General features: G+C 44.2%; 1 protein-coding gene across 3 annotated transcripts in view; it reads right to left on the reverse strand.

Moving 5' to 3' along the window:
• LOC146636641 (phospholipid-transporting ATPase ABCA1) overlaps positions 1-17,654 on the reverse strand; it is a 214,854-nt gene that overhangs the window by 75,626 nt on the left and 121,574 nt on the right. For all 3 annotated transcript variants that reach the window (XM_085349624.1, XM_085349622.1, XM_085349625.1), the window contains exons 32-33: positions 8,881-8,975; positions 3,884-3,989 (exon numbers count right to left, since the gene is read on the reverse strand). In XM_085349624.1, coding sequence (XP_085205750.1) covers positions 3,884-3,989; positions 8,881-8,975 — 201 coding nt within the window. The remainder of the gene's footprint in view (positions 1-3,883; positions 3,990-8,880; positions 8,976-17,654) is intronic.

A 17,654-nucleotide genomic window follows, 5' to 3' on the forward strand; every position in this document is an offset into this window, starting at 1 on the left:
AGCAGCCTACATACCAAATGAACCAATCGGCTTTAAGGGGGTGGGAGAGGGTTTAGTCGCAAATAAAACACAAGCACAGGGATGATTTTCAGAGTGTCAGCCGGGCTTTGTGGTGAGGTGATGAAAATGGGAGGGAGGGAGAGCGATGGTAGCCCGGACAGGTTGCATTAAAATCTCCTCTGCTGCACTCATGTTTCATGTGAAATGAGCCTTGGGATGAGGGCTCGAGATGACAGGCGTGCCATTCCCAAAGTGTCGTGTTGATACCATGCTGTTCGGCCCCGGCCATAAGACTACTGAGCACATTACATGTGTGATATAAATGCAAATGGACCTCCTGTTGGACTTCTGCCTTCATCAGAGGGGCTGTGGAAGAGGAGGGGCAGCGAACGTGGCACGGAGTGAGGAGGAGGCAAAGTGAAGGTGACAACTGGAGAGCGAGGGGCGGGGCGGCGGGGAAAAATAAGAGGAGAAAAATCAAGAAAGACATCCCGAGAATGCAGGAAGGTGCTCAGGTGTGAGTGGCTGTCTGCAGCGAAACAGAGAGAGTGGGAGTGGGAAGGGGGGGGGGAAGAGAGAAAAGAGATCTCTCCAGCCGCTCGGCTCAGACGGTTACCTGAGGACAACGGGCCGAGGAGATCATACTGTGCCTCTTTCTTTTTTTTTCTCTCTGTTCAAAACTCATCCAATTGTTTAGCACCTTGTGGCTGGCTTTAGAAACATCTGGAAACATCTGCGCCTAAACACAGTGTTTACACATCATTTCAGCAATGCACCCTGAAATAAGAGGAGAGCGCTAAATAACATCCCCCTCTGTTCCAGCTCATTACTTATTCGTACTCGAGGCGGAGAACAAGTCTTCTGCTTTCGTCCTAAAGCAGCAGCACGGGCGACCTCTGCCCGTGTTTCCTGTTTTCCCTTCACTCGGGTTTGAGTTGTGCCAAGTGGCTCCAAATAGGAAGCCGTCCTGAGGATTAGCCGTCGCTGAGGACGGGATGAGAAGTGTGCCTGCCAGCGGCTGGCCGCGTCTAATCCTTGACAAACTCTCCCCCGCTCAAGGACAATGACAAGGCTGGTTTGGCCAGAGGACCCCATCGGTGCAGTGGCTCACGACGCGGCAATAAAGCCACTCGAGTGTGCGGCGACTTTTTCCAAAATCGGCCCGCGTAGTTCAGCGGTCAAACGGCCTGTGTGGCAAGTGTGTTAATATGTGTGTGTTCCAGGAATCTGCCGGGGAGAAGTTTACAGTTTATTAAATTAAGGGGCTTGTTCCTGTGAATAATTTAAATAATAAAAATGTGTTACGCAAGCATTTCGGGGAGCTGCGTATCATTAACGCTATCTACATGAAACAGTGGCTCCTCTGAGGCGGGGGGAGGGTGGGGGTTCTTAATTATACACTTCCCACCGCACAGCCTCTCTTGTTCTTTCCATTCCCACCGCCTCCTGCTTCTCAGAGCTCCATTTTCTACCTGCTAGACATAGAAAATGCAATGAAACAGAAATTTCAAAGCCCACTTCCCAGTTGGCGCAGGTGGCTGCGAGTGCAAAAACACGTTACTTCCAGTTAAGAGTCTCACGTCGCAACGCCTGCAGAGCAGCAGCAGGGGCAGCAGAAGAGAAGCAGACATTTCCCAAGGACAGTGTAGCACTTTAATAACAAGGAATGCAGAGCTGGGACGGCTAATGCCCGGCCATTAGAGTTACATCATCGCTGCTGCACAAATTAAAGTCACATTAGCGTCGAGGTTCTGGGGAGAGAAGAGGAGAGAGCCTCGGTGAGGGATGAGACCGGAGACCCCCGGGGGCAAAGCGACGGTGTAGTTTGAACGTCCAAAATTTAAAATGTTAACGACAGACTCTGAGGGAGCGAGACAGAGGGAGAGGCACGGGGAGGTGACAAGTGAGTGGGCATGAATTTTAAGAAAACACTACACATTCCTAAGAGTTTGAATCCTGATGCAGGCACTGAGCAGACTGAATGGAAGAAGTTAAAGAATACAGAAAAGAAAACCCTGAAACTGAATGAACTTCATTAATAAGAAGGTTAAGTAATGCGGTATGGGGAGCGGATTTGCCGGATTGTGCGATCTTGTGCACAAGATTTTTCGATTTATTCACAGCGGCGCTCAGACAATAGCAGCTTGTTGCCATGGACACTCAACAAAATGGATCTGAAGGAATTAAACCTCCTCCTTCCTTTTGAATTCGGTCCTCTCTCTCTCAATTGTTCGAGAAATCAGCGGAGTCCAAAAGTCCACCGCGAGTGACATCACCGGTATCCAAGATACAAAGCTGTCTGAATAAAGAACTCAACGCTCCAATTAGGAGCGGCGCAGTCAAAATAAAAGCGGCGAGCCGCAGCCTTGACAGGAGGGAGAGCAGCCTCTTCACTCACAAAACTGCTACAAACATTTAGCGCTGGGTCGTAACACGACGCTGATGATGGCTTGCGGTTTATTTATTTGTCATTTCTATAGATGAATGAGCACTTTTTACACTGATAAAGGTTCAAGGAGAACCTGGAAGCAGTGTTGGGAGTAGCTTTGAAGCGTTTTAGTTATAAATCAACCTGCTGGACATGTTAAATATCCTGATTATGACAGTAGATTCAAAAGTAGAAATTTAGAAGAATCTGTCGTGACTTCAGCGGCAATCGGTTTATGTTGAATGTAATAAAACTTGTTTTGAATCAAGCGAAACACAACTAGGATGAAAATGTTCTTTATTAGACGGTAAATAAACACGCTCATATCCTAATTAGCTACCTTACATTTAAATTAAGGCCTAATCAGTAGTAGTGCACTACCTAGAACAATGTGAGATCCAATTATATGATTATATACTTTATTAGAAATTTAAATGGTGCGCTTGAAGGAAACATATTTAAAGGGTCTTTTGTTAACACAGCTGTACTTTATAAGAGGGTCAGTTATTGCTTATAACAAGAAAACTGCACTGTGAACTCAAGTCAGCATGCAACAGGTCACACAGTTTTAATGCACAATAATAACAAATTTATCCACGTTTGCACTTGTTAGTTACTGGGTATTTCATTTAGTCATATATTGCAAGCTTTATTGGGAATTAAAATCACTTTGCTGTTTGGGATGTGTGGTGCTATGTCTGTGTTGACGCTGCTGTGGAGCTTGAATAAAGTCAATTTCTGTGTGAGGTGTAGTAGACTAGTGTTTTTATGGTGCTTTTTACAAGTTTGTCTAAATTGATACAAAGTAGGCCACAGCTTGTTGCGCCTCATTAATGTACTACTAAATAAAGTGTGATAGTACAGTTAGAATGTGCTTATATTATATTATAATGTTATGTTATATTATTATATGAGGATTTTCAAAGGCTTCTAGGTACAATGTCTGTGGTAAAGCGTCCGATGCTGCAGACACTTGGTTTCAAAATACAGAATGTTAACAGGAGTCAGCATGGGGGGGGTCTGCCTGGAAGATTTCATGGCAATGCCTGTAATATTTGGGTGGATAACTGACTCTAGAGCAAAGTTGCAGACCAGACTCACGTGACCTTGAGCCATGCCTGTAATGCTCTTACAAAGGATAAACAAATAGTGCAACAAATTTCCTCTTTTTCAAAGACATTTCAGGTATCATCACACTGCTGATCTGAGGCTGGTCTTTTCTTGTTGCCATCATTTTTATGTACAGTATGTGGTGCAGGAACAGAAAGATGGAAAAAAAAAAAAACTAATTTCAAGGTTTTGTGTGTCTTTGTAGATGCCCATGGGATATTTTCCAACAGTACAACTTCTGGCCTTGCACTACATTGTACTACTTTTCTACACCATAAAAGAAATTCAAATAATCCAGTGGTGTCAACAAGTTTGACTTTGTGATTGCCAATATTTATCACATACCTGAGCTGAACTGAATAGGCCTTTTAGATCTCTGAATGTATCCGTGATTGCTGCCTCCGTCACACGAACTTGAGAGTTGATTGCTCCGACGGAGATCCCTCCGTACCTGCAGTGTCAGGAAAGTAATCAGAAATGCACGCACACACACTCTCTCTCTCTTTAAAGGCATCTACTTTCATGCCTGTGCAAATAAATCAACAAATCAGCTAAGACCTCATGTGCAGTTATCATGGTAATCACACATGAATTAACTCACACACATATAGGGAAGCCTCAGCACATCCCCCCCCAACAGCATGATCACACACACACTGTAATTACTACATGCGGTTTTTTCACCCTGAGCTTTCACAACACTATTTCTGTCTCGCTTTTTTTTTAGGTCCTCATTATATCAGGGGCATAGGAGAAATGTGAAACACTATTATTACTCTGCTCGTGTCACAAGTTATTGCCTAAGAAACATTCATTAGACATACGGGCTTAATACGATCCAATAAAACAGACAATCGCATCGCTGCTTATAACATTTGTATTAGTTTGGTATAGACGCCTTCATCTGAGCGCAGCGGTGGTGATAGACAGGAAGTGAGGGTGGGGGAGTAAGGCTGGAGGGTCCACTCAGCCGACAGTGAAATCGGGGACGATTCGGTTGCTCGGTTTGCATCCTTACTATTAAGGCTACAGAGGCGCCGCAGAAAATGACTACGTGAAATTACTTTTAAGTGAAACCTTTTCGAGGTCAGCTTGTGATATAACATTGTGATGATGGGACCTGCGGCTGTGGCTCCCCCTCAGAGTCACGCCAATGCTGCTTGCTCATTAGCATGTTACAGGCCATATTAAAGCACTCCAAGCTGCGTTCACAACTATTTTTTTCAAGTTCACCGAAGTTTATATGATAAATATTGGTATCAATTCCAATGTGGAATCTGGAAATGAGCCACTATCTCCAACAAATTAAAGGCAAATCGACCGCTTAGATCAGGGATGTCAAACTCATTTTACATCGTTGGCTGGATGAGTGTAAACGCCCTGTCAGTGTAAAGAAGTTTAACTCGCATTTATCTAAATATCTAAAGAAGTAGAAACAATAAAGAAGTGCAATTTTAAGAGTTTGTCAACGTGATAAAGAAATGCTGCTGTAGCAAAGGAAAGACATTTGTCAGTGTGACTCTTTGGACTTAAATTCTAAGAAATCTAAGCTTTTCAACTGTGGGACCATTTGGGAAAAAAGCAGATTTCAACAGTAAATCGTAAATTGTAACTATAATTTATTTATTATAATTGCTTACTCAATTAGTTTGGTGTATATGAATGGCCCTAAGGGAGCTCTTTACCAGCAGGAAAACCCTATGAAAACACAGTAAAAAGTCTATAAAAAGTTCCAAATTCATGCCCTACATCACATTTCCCAAAGCTGTCCAGTGGGCCGGATTGGAATCTTTGCCGGCTAGATTCTGGCCCCCAGGCCTTGTGTTTCACACCCCTGCCTTAGAAGCTCCATCTGGACTCTGTCCATCAATTTTTTCTCTGCCCTGAAGGAAGAGCTTTTTTATCAGCTTTCCAAAATTGCAGATGAAAATGATGCTTCAATTTATCGCTTTTTCCAGGCTCACAGCAAGTTGACAATTTCAATACACCCCTCACGTTTACACCCCTGGGCACACACACACGTGGATGTGCATTCTTGCGCTCGCGCCGCATATGCTAGACCAGGGGTCAGCAACCTTTAACACCCAAAGAGCCACTTGGACCCGGTTTCCACGCAAAAGAAAACACTGGGAGCCGCAAATACTTTTTAAAATCTAAAATGAAGATAACACTGTATATATTGTTTTTTTACCTTTATGCTTTGTGTGAACAACTAAAGTAAGTAAGTAAAGTTTATTTATTAAGCGCTTTTCACAGACAGACATCACAAAGCGCTGTACACAAATATTAAAATAAACGATACAATCAATAGAAATTATACACAGTTTAACAGATCAAATGTAAATAATGTAAAGAATATAAAATATGTAGATCAACAAAAAGCTTGTTTGAACAGAAACGTTTTTAACTGCTTTTTAAAAGAATCCACAGAGCAACTAAGGTGTGTTGCTTATGAAATCCATGAAGTGCTACAGAGAAAATTACATTTTATTTATGTAATTAACACATTTTGAACTCTTAAAGAAATATAACAAAAGGAAAGACACCCAGCTGAACTAAAATGATCCAGCAAACAAAAACTGTTGTGAGCCGCCACCCTTATATCGCCTTTGGGCTTTTGGAGCCTTGACCTGACTTTTAAAAAGTAATTAGAAAAAAGCACTATGCTGCTGAAAAATGAAAAATATACATTTGCAAAATTCTGCCTAAATATGTATTTTACCTGGTTAATGTGTGTGGCGGGGCGTGGTCTGCAGCGCCGCTGCAGGGGAGGCGGACGCACCTGAGCGGCACCCGCAATCACGCCTCGCCGCCTTAACGTCTGTGCCGTCTATGCTGTTGTGTTGTCGGGCTGTGAGCAGAAAAGCTACAGCCGGCTGTCTGCGTACAGCAACCGTGTGTGAAAAGTGGTCGATAAAGAGATGCTGAAAAGCAGCGGGTCTGCCGTGGTACGAAGTCACTTTCATCTTCACGCAGGACTGTAAGCTGTCGTCTGTGAGGCGTGAGCGGTGTTTGTTTTTAACATAGTTCACGGTGGGGAACAGCTGCCGACATAATGTGGATCCGAAGATCCATAATTGGCCTACCTGGGGTCGAAAGTCTCGATATATGCACGGCGTTTCGGCGAGTACACCGGCTTCTGCTAGTGCGACGCTTATTTTGCGCGATGAAAAAAAAAAAAAGAAATAATTTTGTTTTTATATTTCAAAATCACAATAATCTTCCAATTTAGAACTACAAGTTAAAAAAAGAACTAAACACAAATAAAAGACACTTCAGCTAATTACTTCTAATTTATTCTCCCAAACCACCTGGAGCCGCAAAATAAAGACTAAAGAGCCGCATGCGGCTCCGGAGCCGCAGGTTGCCGACCCCTGTGCTATACAGTGGGGCAAAAAAGTATTTAGTCAGCCACCGATTGTGCAAGTTCCCCCACTTAAAATGATGACAGAGGTCAGTAATTTGCACCAGAGGTACACTTCAACTGTGAGAGACAGAATGTGAAAAAAAAATCCATGAATTCACATGGTAGGATTTGTAAAGAATTTATTCGTAAATTAGGGTGGAAAATAAGTATTTGGTCACCTCAAACATGGAAAATCTCTGGCTCTCACAGACCTGTAACGTCTTCTGTAAGAAGCTTTTCTGTCCCCCACTCGTTACCTGTATGAATGGCACCTGTTTGAACTCATCATCTGTATAAAAGACACCTGTCCACAGCCTCAAACAGTCAGACTCCAAACTCCGCCATGGCCAAGACCAAAGAGCTTTCGAAGGACACCAGGAAAAGTATTGTAGACCTGCACCAGACTGGGAAGAGTGAATCTACAATAGGCAAGCAGCTTGGTGTGAAAAAATCAACTGTGGGAGCAATCATCAGAAAATGGAAGACATACAAGACCACTGATAATCTCCCTCGATCTGGGGCTCCACGCAAGATCTCATCCCGTGGGGTCAAAATGATCATGAGAACGGTGAGCAAAGATCCCAGAACCACACGGGGGGACCTGGTGAATGACCTGCAGAGAGCTGGGACCAAAGTAACAAAGGTCACCATCAGTAACACACTACAACGGCAGGGAATCAAATCCCGCAGTGCCAGACGTGTTCCGCTGCTGAAGCCAGTGCATGTCCAGGCCCGTCTGAAGTTTGCCAGAGAGCACATGGATGATACAGCAGAGGATTGGGAGAATGTCATGTGGTCAGATGAAACCAAAGTAGAACTTTTTGGTATAAACTCAACTCGTCGTGTTTGGAGGAAGAAGAATACTGAGTTGCATCCCAAGAACACCATACCTACTGTGAAGCATGGGGGTGGAAACATCATGCTATGGGGCTGTTTTTCTGCCAAGGGGACAGGACGACTGATCCGTGTTAAGGACAGAATGAATGGGGCCATGTATCGTGAGATTTTGAGCCAAAACCTCCTTCCATCAGTGAGAACTTTGAAGATGAAACGAGGCTGGGTCTTCCAACATGACAATGATCCAAAACACACCGCCCGGGCAACAAAGGAGTGGCTCCGTAAGAAGCATTTGAAGGTCCTGGAGTGGCCTAGCCAGTCTCCAGACCTCAACCCCATAGAAAATCTGTGGCGGGAGTTGAAAGTCCGTGTTGCTCGGCGACAGCCCCATAACATCACTGCTCTCGAGAAGATCTGCATGGAGGAATGGGCCAAAATACCAGCTACTGTGTGTGCAAACCTGGTAAAGACCTATAGTAAACGTTTGACCTCTGTTATTGCCAACAAAGGTTATGTTACAAAGTATTGAGTTGTATTTTTGTTATTGACCAAATACTTATTTTCCACCCTGATTTACGAATAAATTCTTTACAAATCCTATCATGTGGATTCATGGATTTTTTTTTTTTCACATTCTGTCTCTCACAGTTGAAGTGTACCTCTGGTGCAAATTACTGACCTCTGTCATCATTTTAAGTGGGGGAACTTGCACAATCGGTGGCTGACTAAATACTTTTTTGCCCCACTGTACATATACAGCACGAGCACACACTGCACAGAGGAAATACGTGTACATGTCCAACACGCTCTGGAATCGTGATGAAACAGGGCTGAGCAAACACACCAGCCTAACGCTTACAATTAATCATTCCTCTCACTGACAGTTTGCTCTTTATGGTTTCACGCACTGAGATGACAGGTTAAGGGAAGTGCATCACAGAGCGGCCAGGCAGGATTTGCTCGAACACGATAACTGCATAACGACGAGGATGGGAACGACAGCACAACGTGCAGGACCTTTTGCTCATGTTACCGTTGCTGATCTTCTAAAGATAGACACACCGCCATTCACAAAAGCAAACACAGTTATAAACGTTACCTTGTTTTACCAGACTTCTCAAAAGTCTTGACCAGGAAGTCCGTCATATTCCGTCCGGTTAAATTCAGCAAGGTGTCTGTCGTGTTCTGTATCCTCTGTGAAAAAACAAAAAACAAACAAACAGTTGAATTGAAGCATTTTTTAAAAACTATTGGTTTGTTATTTGGGTCAAAATAGTGTTTTCTGGACCACTTGGTGGCACCAAAAACAAGACCGACTCAGATTTATCACCTCATAAATATGTTATTGGTACCTCCCCGAACCAATAACATACTGGTTGGTTCGGGGAGGTGCTAGCAAACAGATATATTAAGAGACGTGTTTCTGGCCAGCTGACGAATGTAGCTGCAATAGCCACTCTCCTTTCGACCCTGCTAATAGAAGCTGCTTGCTGATTTGCTGCTGTTTCTGCTGGACAGCTGGGGTGATCGGAGGCCTTTATTTTCACTGAAGGCAACGGCCTCCTGCTGCTAAAAATGAGATTCATCAGAGCGACACGTTAAAGCTGCAGACCATAAAAGCAAAGCGATGAGCTGAAAATGCCCCATGGAACTACTCGGTAATAATCGTCCGCGGGTTTGTCAGCACCACTGACACTCTGTGCATTGTACTGAGTCAGGCGATCCATCGTTAATATAGAAACATGGCTTCGAGCAGCTTTGAGTTTAAGATGCAGAAGACCTTTCCCAAACACTGTGTAGCTTTAATAATGCAGAGATATCCTAAAGGCAATGTTTGTTGATGCAGGCTCATGCAAAACAGGTGCAGTGGCTTTTATTTTATTTACTGTCTGAAAGGATATAAAAGCACTTTGCTTTGCCCGCGTGCCGTGGAGCATCCTGAGTGGAAAGGCTGACCACAGACAGACAGGCAGACTCCGGCTGACCCGCCCCAGAAAAAACTCATCCATTAAAAAACCCCAACAAAGCTAGAGAGCGTTCTGCATGTGGTATCTATCCACTCCACCGTGGAGCACATTCCCCCCAACTCTTATCATAATAGTCAATTAAGCCTAGCTATGGGAAGCCTGGCTGAAATCTACACCCCTGCCAAAGCTGGGGAAAGCTGTTTCTAATGTCAAAGGACCCTAATTAGATACCCTTCTGTGGATAAATGGGTACATTCAAACAACCAATTAAGCGAGGGTGCGACACATTGCTATGAATACACTCCACCTTGTGCAGAGTGATGCACACACACACACACACACACACACACAAAACGACCCCAAGCTGCTTTAGCCCTGCTTATTTAAAGAGCTAACACTGCTAATTAGTAGAGTGATCCTTGATAAAGTGCAATTGAGACCCCTGGACTGAAATGCAGTTTACCAACGCCACCCACCCCAGCTACACTGGTTATCTGCCCTTGTGTACAAACAGCTTGATGTGTGAGCTTTGGGCAAACATAGTATGTACCTCTATACATATTACACTCATTCTTTCTCACTTGTATTATATGTCAGATTACTTTAGAGCAGCGGTCCCCAACCTTTTTTGCGCCACGGACCGGTTTGTGCCCGACAATATTTTCACGGACCGGCCTTTAAGGTGTCGCGGATGAATACAACAAAATAAAACCAGTACCGGTACCGAAAAAAAATAAGATTTATTCATAACACACGTGAAAAGACCCAGGAAAACCGAGTTAACGTAAAAAACGATAACAAAATAACGCTAAAAACCGATAAAAACCCTGAAAACCATACATTTCACACCCGAGTCTCACTCTCGCGGCCGGGTACCAAATGACTCACGGACCGGCCCGGGGGTTGGGGCCCGCTGCTTTAGAAGGCTCTGCGTCCATGAATCGCTCTAAAACGCACCAAATCAATAGTTTTTTGATTTTTTTGATGCTCTGAAGAGAGATTAGAGAAACTGTTAAAAATCAAATGGGAGGGAGTCCGGTGACGTGGGCGGTCAAGATGGCAGCTTGAATGGGGAAGCTCCGTCGCAGCGGCAGCTAATTTGCATTGGACTTAGAACATTACGCTACACAGCACTTACAAAATATAACCTCAGGACAGTGGGAAGCTTGAAGACTCTTTGTGAAAGCTCAGAAATGCCGAGTCACCAACAAAAACTTTCGCTTCGACGGCAAGAAGGCGCTAGCAAGGAAACCTCGGCGAGAGCTAATGTGCACCCGCCCTCACCTCCAATGTCGGATACTATTCAGACTGCTACAACTGAACAAATGGCCAAAGACATTGCAAGTATTTACGTGCTACTTAAGGAAACCTCCGAGACACAAGAGAGCAAGCTGAACGCTATCCAAACTGCTACGAGGGCAGTGGAGGCTAAGCTAGCGGATATGGCTACTCGAATAAGCAACACTGAGTCTCGTTTAGATTTCCTTGAGGATGCTAGCAGAGCGCTAAAGGAAAATCCTCCTGCTACTAGTGACGAGGTGAACGCTCTACGACAGAAATTAGACGACATCGAAAACAGAGGACGGAGGAACAACCTGCGCTTCGCCGGCTTTCCAGAAGGCTGCGAGGGATCGGACGCTCTAGCATTCGTGCGCAACGCGATCCCACAACTCCTGAAGGTCGACTTCCCGGGCGGGCTGGAGATTGACCGCGCACACCGCAGCCTGGTGAGACGCAAACCTGACGGTCATCCCCCGAGGGTCATCATCGCCCGATTTCTGCGGTTCCAGGACAGGGAACAGATCATGGAAGCTGCGCGGAGGCTGGGACAGCTGAACTGGAACGGCCACCGCATTATGATCTTCCCTGACTACTCCAAACTTGTCACGGACAAACGAGCGGCATTTAATCCCTGTAAACGGCTGCTGCACGACAGGAAGATAAAGTTCTCCCTACTGTTCCCAGCAGTACTGGTGCTGAAAATGACGGAGGGCAGACGTGAGTTTACTGACCCCAAAAAAGCCCAGGACTACATTCTGTCTTTACCTTGAGTTATTTACAGTCAGGGCTTGGATTTAAACACTACCCTTTTTTTTTTCTCTCTTTCTTTTCGCCCTAGCGTTAATTAACACGCTGTACACGCTATACTTTGCACCTCTTAACTGTTTAGTTTCAATATTATAGGGCTTCACAGCTTTATTTGATTTATTCAGTTGTGCTACTTTTGAGAATACAACACAATCTGCTTGGTAGAGAAGCTCACTGAGACTGTTAAATTCCTCTTTTAGTAATTCAGTTGTCATGAAGCCCTTTTCAGTTTGTCAGGGGACAGTTCTAACCAACCTGCATAAAGGTCTGTTCAGTTAGCTAAGTCCCAGAATGACTGTTTTCCTCATATTACGACGACTTAATATGCTGCTGCTGCTGGCGACGGGTCCTGTTTATGACTGTTCGACTGGTTAGAGTCACGGACCAGGAAGTTTATGTTTTGCTTTCTGGGGCTCATAGCCCACCTGAGGGTGACTAGTGTTCTCGGTTGCCCCAGACGTATCTGTTTAAATGTTTATCAGTTGTTATTTTTATTTACTTCCAAACCCCCCCATTTTTCTTACAGCCAGCCTTCCAAATATTGCCCACTCGGTACTGAACTCCTGGTTCTAATAATAAGTTACCCCACTGCTATGTGTCTGATACGTATTGCATGATGGCGAATAAGCAACAAAGGGCCCTTACTTTGATGACCTGGAATGTAAAAGGCCTTAACCAGCCAATCAAAAAAAAGAAGATCATGACATTTATCAAATCAAAAAAAGTTGACATTGTCTTTCTTCAAGAGACTCACTTGTCTCCCCAAGAGTCAGATAAACTTTGCCGGGATTGGGTGGGTCAGGTATTTTTTTCGTGTGGCAGCAGTCAGAGTAGGGGTGTCGCAATTTTAATTCATAAGCAGTTACAGTTTAAATGCTCCCGGATGGTTAAGGATGAAGATGGGCGGACATTGCTACTCTTGGCTGAGATTCAAGGCCATAGGATGATTTTAAGCAATGTCTATGCACCAAACATCGACGACCCCACCTTCTTTGGAAACTTGGAATGCAAAATTAGTGATATGGGCGACTACCCAATCCTGATAGCAGGGGACTTCAATTTAGTCATGGATGATATACTGGATCGAAGCACTCCCTCACAGCGACACTCTAGATCAGCTTCGGTCGCTATAAAAATGTGTAGGACCTTGGGCTTGGTGGACGTATGGAGAGTATTCAACCCATCCGCAAGAGATTACACCTTTTATTCTGCCCCCCACAACACTCTGTCAAGAATAGATTATTTTCTTGTGTCAAATTCTATCATGCCCTCAGCAATGTCCTGCTCTATTGGTAGTATACACGTTTCTGACCACGCCCCGGTGCTCCTACATCTGAGCTCATTTGGTACCCCCCCCCCCAAGTCTCCCAGATGGAGGCTAAACTCAAGCCTTTTACATGATCCCAACTTTTTCCACTCCTTGAGAGAGCAGATCAATTCTTATATAGAAATCAACCTCTCTACAGCTCCCAGTGCGGGTGTAGCATGGGAAGCTTTGAAAGCTTTTATTAGAGGGTTCATCATCCAGCATGCCTCATATAGGAAAAGAACTGCTCTGTCCAAGCAGATAGACCTGGAGAGGAAGATTGCCATAGCTGAAGCCGCTTTTAAGGCAGACATGAGCTCGGCAAATCTGACCCACCTGACTAGACTTAAATATGAGTTTAACTCAATTTTGACTCAGAAAATGGAGTTTTCTCTATTTCGGGCTAGGCAGAAATTCTTCGAAGATGGAGATAAACCTGGCAAACTGCTTGCAAGATATATTAAACAAAAAGAAGCTCAGACTATCATAGCAGCAATTAGAGCACAGGATGGCACTATGGTGTCAAAACCCTCTGAAGTGAATGAAGCCTTCAGAGATTTCTATATGCAACTCTACTCCTCAGAAATACAAGCAAACTCTCAGGAAATTAACAGTTTTCTCTCCCCCCTCAACCTCCCAACTCTCTCTAGGACACAGGTGGACTCCCTGGACGCCCCAATTTCAAAGGAAGAGATCTTAAGGGTAATCAAAAATCTCCCAATTGACAAGGCCCCTGGGTTGGATGGGTTTACAGCAGAGTTTTACAGGAACTTTGCAGAGGAGCTCTCCCCTTTACTCCTGCAAATGTTTGAGGAAGCCCTGGATAAGGGCAGCCTGCCACCAACACTGTCAGAGGCACTTATTTCCCTTGTCTTAAAGAAAAACAAAGACCCGCTTGACTGTAAGAGTTACAGGCCAATAAGCTTGATCAATTGTGATTGCAAAATTTTAGCCAAGTTACTAGCAACCAGATTAGATAAGGTCATGACTTACTTAATACACCCCGACCAAGTTGGCTTTATTCGGACTCGCTGCTCTGCCGATAATATTAGACGCCTAATTGATATTATGTGGGCAACCCAGAATAAATCCCCTACGGGGGACTTTTCTCCAGCTATAGCCCTCTCCCTAGATGCAGAGAAAGCATTCGACAGGGTGGAGTGGCGTTTTCTATTTTGTGTAATGGAAGCATTTGGCTTTGGCCCAAAATTCATAAGGTGGGTCAAACTTCTCTACAACAATCCGAGAGCATCAATACTAACGAACCGTATTATATCACAGTCCTTCGACCTCCACAGGGGTACAAGACAGGGCTGCCCACTGAGTCCTCTGCTTTTTGCTTTAGCTTTAGAGCCTCTGGCAGCGACAATACGTAGAGACCCTGATTTTCCAGGTATCCAGGTCCACAATAATAACCACAAATTGATGCTCTATGCTGATGACGCCCTGGTCCTAATATCACAGCCAGAACGATCTCTACCTGCTCTCTTGAGAATTATTAACCAGTTCTCTAATATATCAGGATATAGAGTAAATTGGTCAAAGTCTGAAGCGCTCCCTCTGACAGCCTTCTGCCCCAAAACCCTGTTCCAGCCAGGGGATTTCAGCTGGCCTCAGACTGGTTTTAAATACTTAGGCATTACATTCCCCCGTTTGTTACACAACATAGTCCAGGCTAATTTTGAACCTCTATTGGACAAGTTCAGAACCGACATAATTAGATGGTCCCCTTTGTTCCTCACCCTTTGGGGTAAAGTTAACATCATCAAAATGAATTGTGCTCCAAAATTTAATTACCTACTACAAACACTCCCGCTAAAAATCCCATCAAAATATTTCCATCAATTTGACAGATTATGCAACCAATTCATATGGAATAACAGACGCCCTAGAATAAAGCTTAAAAAGCTACAGCAACCAGTGGAGTCGGGTGGCCTGGGGGTCCCAAATCTACTATTTTACCATTATGCTTTCAGTCTGAGACACATGGTTCACTGGGCTCTCCCTCCAGAACGAGCCCCCCCATGGCTTAGTCTGGAGAGTACTTTGTGCTCACCACTCCCTCCGATGCACATTTTAACCACCAAGCTCCCACCAGATATACAAACCCACCCCATTCTTTCTTTCCTGCAGACGGTCTGGAAGAAGGTGGCCTTGCTACTAAATTTTAACTCCCACCTTCACACTGAGGCTTCCATATGGCTCAATCCCAAACTCTGCATTAATAAATCGCCGTTTTTCTGGAGACTGTGGGTCCAGAGAGGGATACTTGTTCTCGGAGACCTGTATCAGGGGAGGATTCTCAAGTCCTTCAACGACCTTAAAGCACAGTTTCAGTTGCCACAAAGTCAGTTTTGGAGGTACTTGCAGCTCCGGCACTTATTGCTCAAAACCTTTGGTTCCTCCTCCACACCACCTCCAAATATTGAATATCTCAGCTACATCAAAAAAATCTTTGGGGGGGGTCGTGAAGTCTCTAAATATTACTCAATGCTTGTTACGGGCACGAGTAAAGGACTACCTGCCCTCCGGTTAGCTTGGGAATCTGACCTTGGTGTGGCTTTTACAGATCAGGAATGGACTGCAATGTTGCAGAATAGTAAAAAGGTGTCCAGGGAACTTAGAACGAGACTAATCCAATTCAAATTACTACACCGAATTTACTGGTCGCCACACAGACTGTATAGGGCGAACCTCATTCAGTCCCCTGAATGCTGGAGATGTCAGACTGGGGTAGGCACATTGACCCATATGATTTGGAGCTGTCCTAAAACCCAAATTTCTTGGACTGAGATACATGACTTTATCAAATCAACCATACGATGGGATATTCCTTTTTCACCAAGACTATTTGTGTTGGGAGACCCATCACTCCTTAACTATGCTCCACCTAAGGCTGCTGAGTGGGTACAGACTGCATTGATGCTGGGGCGTAAACTCATTATCTCCCAGTGGAAGGCCCCCTCCACCCCACCTGTCTCTGTATGGCATATTCAACTAGGGAGACTCGCTGCACTAGAACAACTCTCATACAGGCTCCTGAATAAAGTGGAGAGTTTCCATCTGAAGTGGGATCCATATCTGTCCAGAATAAAACGAACAGACTAGACCCTAGAGTGGGATAGTCATTGGAATTCTGAAGAAGCACTCTCAGGGATGTCAGAGTGTGGCATGCAGTAAGACCCACATAGTCAAAGGCAGGCTGTTTTTGTTTCTTTTTTTTCTTTTTTCCTTTTTTGTTTGTTGTTGTTTTTGTTTTTCTTTCCATGCTTTTGTTTATCTCTTGCTTTGTTTGCCCCCCCCTCATTTTGGTTTGGTATTCTCTACTGTTCTGCTGCTATGCTGATGTTTTTTTTATGCGATGTAATCTGTCTCCGCAGTGGACTGTAGTGTTCTAAAAAGTACAATAAAATATTAATCATAAAAAAAAAAAAATCAAATGGGAGAGGGAAGCAAAGGAGGAGAATTTTATGGAAGATGGAAGGCTAAATTCAAAATTGGACATGGGAGAAAGAAAAGGAGGCGGAGAACTCAAATTGCAAGGCAAAAAAAAAAAAACAAGCAGAAGGAGAATGTAGAGGAAGAAGAGGACCCATCTGGCTTATGAATCAGAGATAAGGGGGAGGAACAGCACAGCAACCTTGGTTTATCTCTGAACAAACATGCTTCCCTTTCGAAAAAGCCACAGGAACTGAGAAACAAACAAAACCAAGGAAAAAAAAAAAGAGCTTTACACTCCACTGTGTGTACAATGAGTTTATACCCGGGCATACAGTCGGCATGGGTCTAATTATTTTGGCCTTCGTCCATATCCCCCATCAAAAAGACTGAAATGGGGACATTATGCGATTGTGTAATACCTGGCTCTGCATCTCTTGTTCATTACCTGGAAACAGCTTCAGTCTGTTTGGCATTCTGCACGACATCAGTTCTCCAGCTTGATAGCTAGGTAAGCAAGAAGGGGTGAGGGAAATGTAAACTGAGGAGTAATTAAATCTGTTGAATGAGCTGGCATACTCGAGCACTGGAGAGATAAGAGAGCGTGCTGTGTTCATATTAATCTTGCCACCGGTTACATCGTGCTGCTCCTCAAAGGTGAGTTTTATCTGGTGCGCACAAAGAAAAGCAATCTCGGGGAAGAATCTTCCTTGCTTAAATATGTCAAATCGTACAGTCACCTGTTTTGCCACTGAATACTGTGGAGAATGGGGAATACAGAGTTAGTCATGCCACAATATCACAATACTCACTATAACAATCAATAGCATTACAATACAGCAGTTCTGCAACATTTAATACTACCGCAAGTGTCAATGCATGATGATACTTGTGTAATGGAAGAAGATAATGATTCAATAATGTTAAAGTTCAGGCTCTGGGGAGGCTAATCCATGACTGAGAGTGTTCAGCTGTATGCTTTTCTATCCGGGTATGCTTTTACTCATTTAATGCTGAAAAAAGAAGCTGTTGCCAATCAGAACTTCTTCCCACTTCCCACTTCTTTGAGCCCCA

This window comes from Diplotaxodon limnothrissa, linkage group LG3 (genome assembly GCF_057381915.1).
Source record: "Diplotaxodon limnothrissa isolate DT_005_m linkage group LG3, D_limnothrissa_male_GT1.1, whole genome shotgun sequence".
NCBI classification, from domain to species: domain Eukaryota; kingdom Metazoa; phylum Chordata; class Actinopteri; order Cichliformes; family Cichlidae; genus Diplotaxodon; species Diplotaxodon limnothrissa.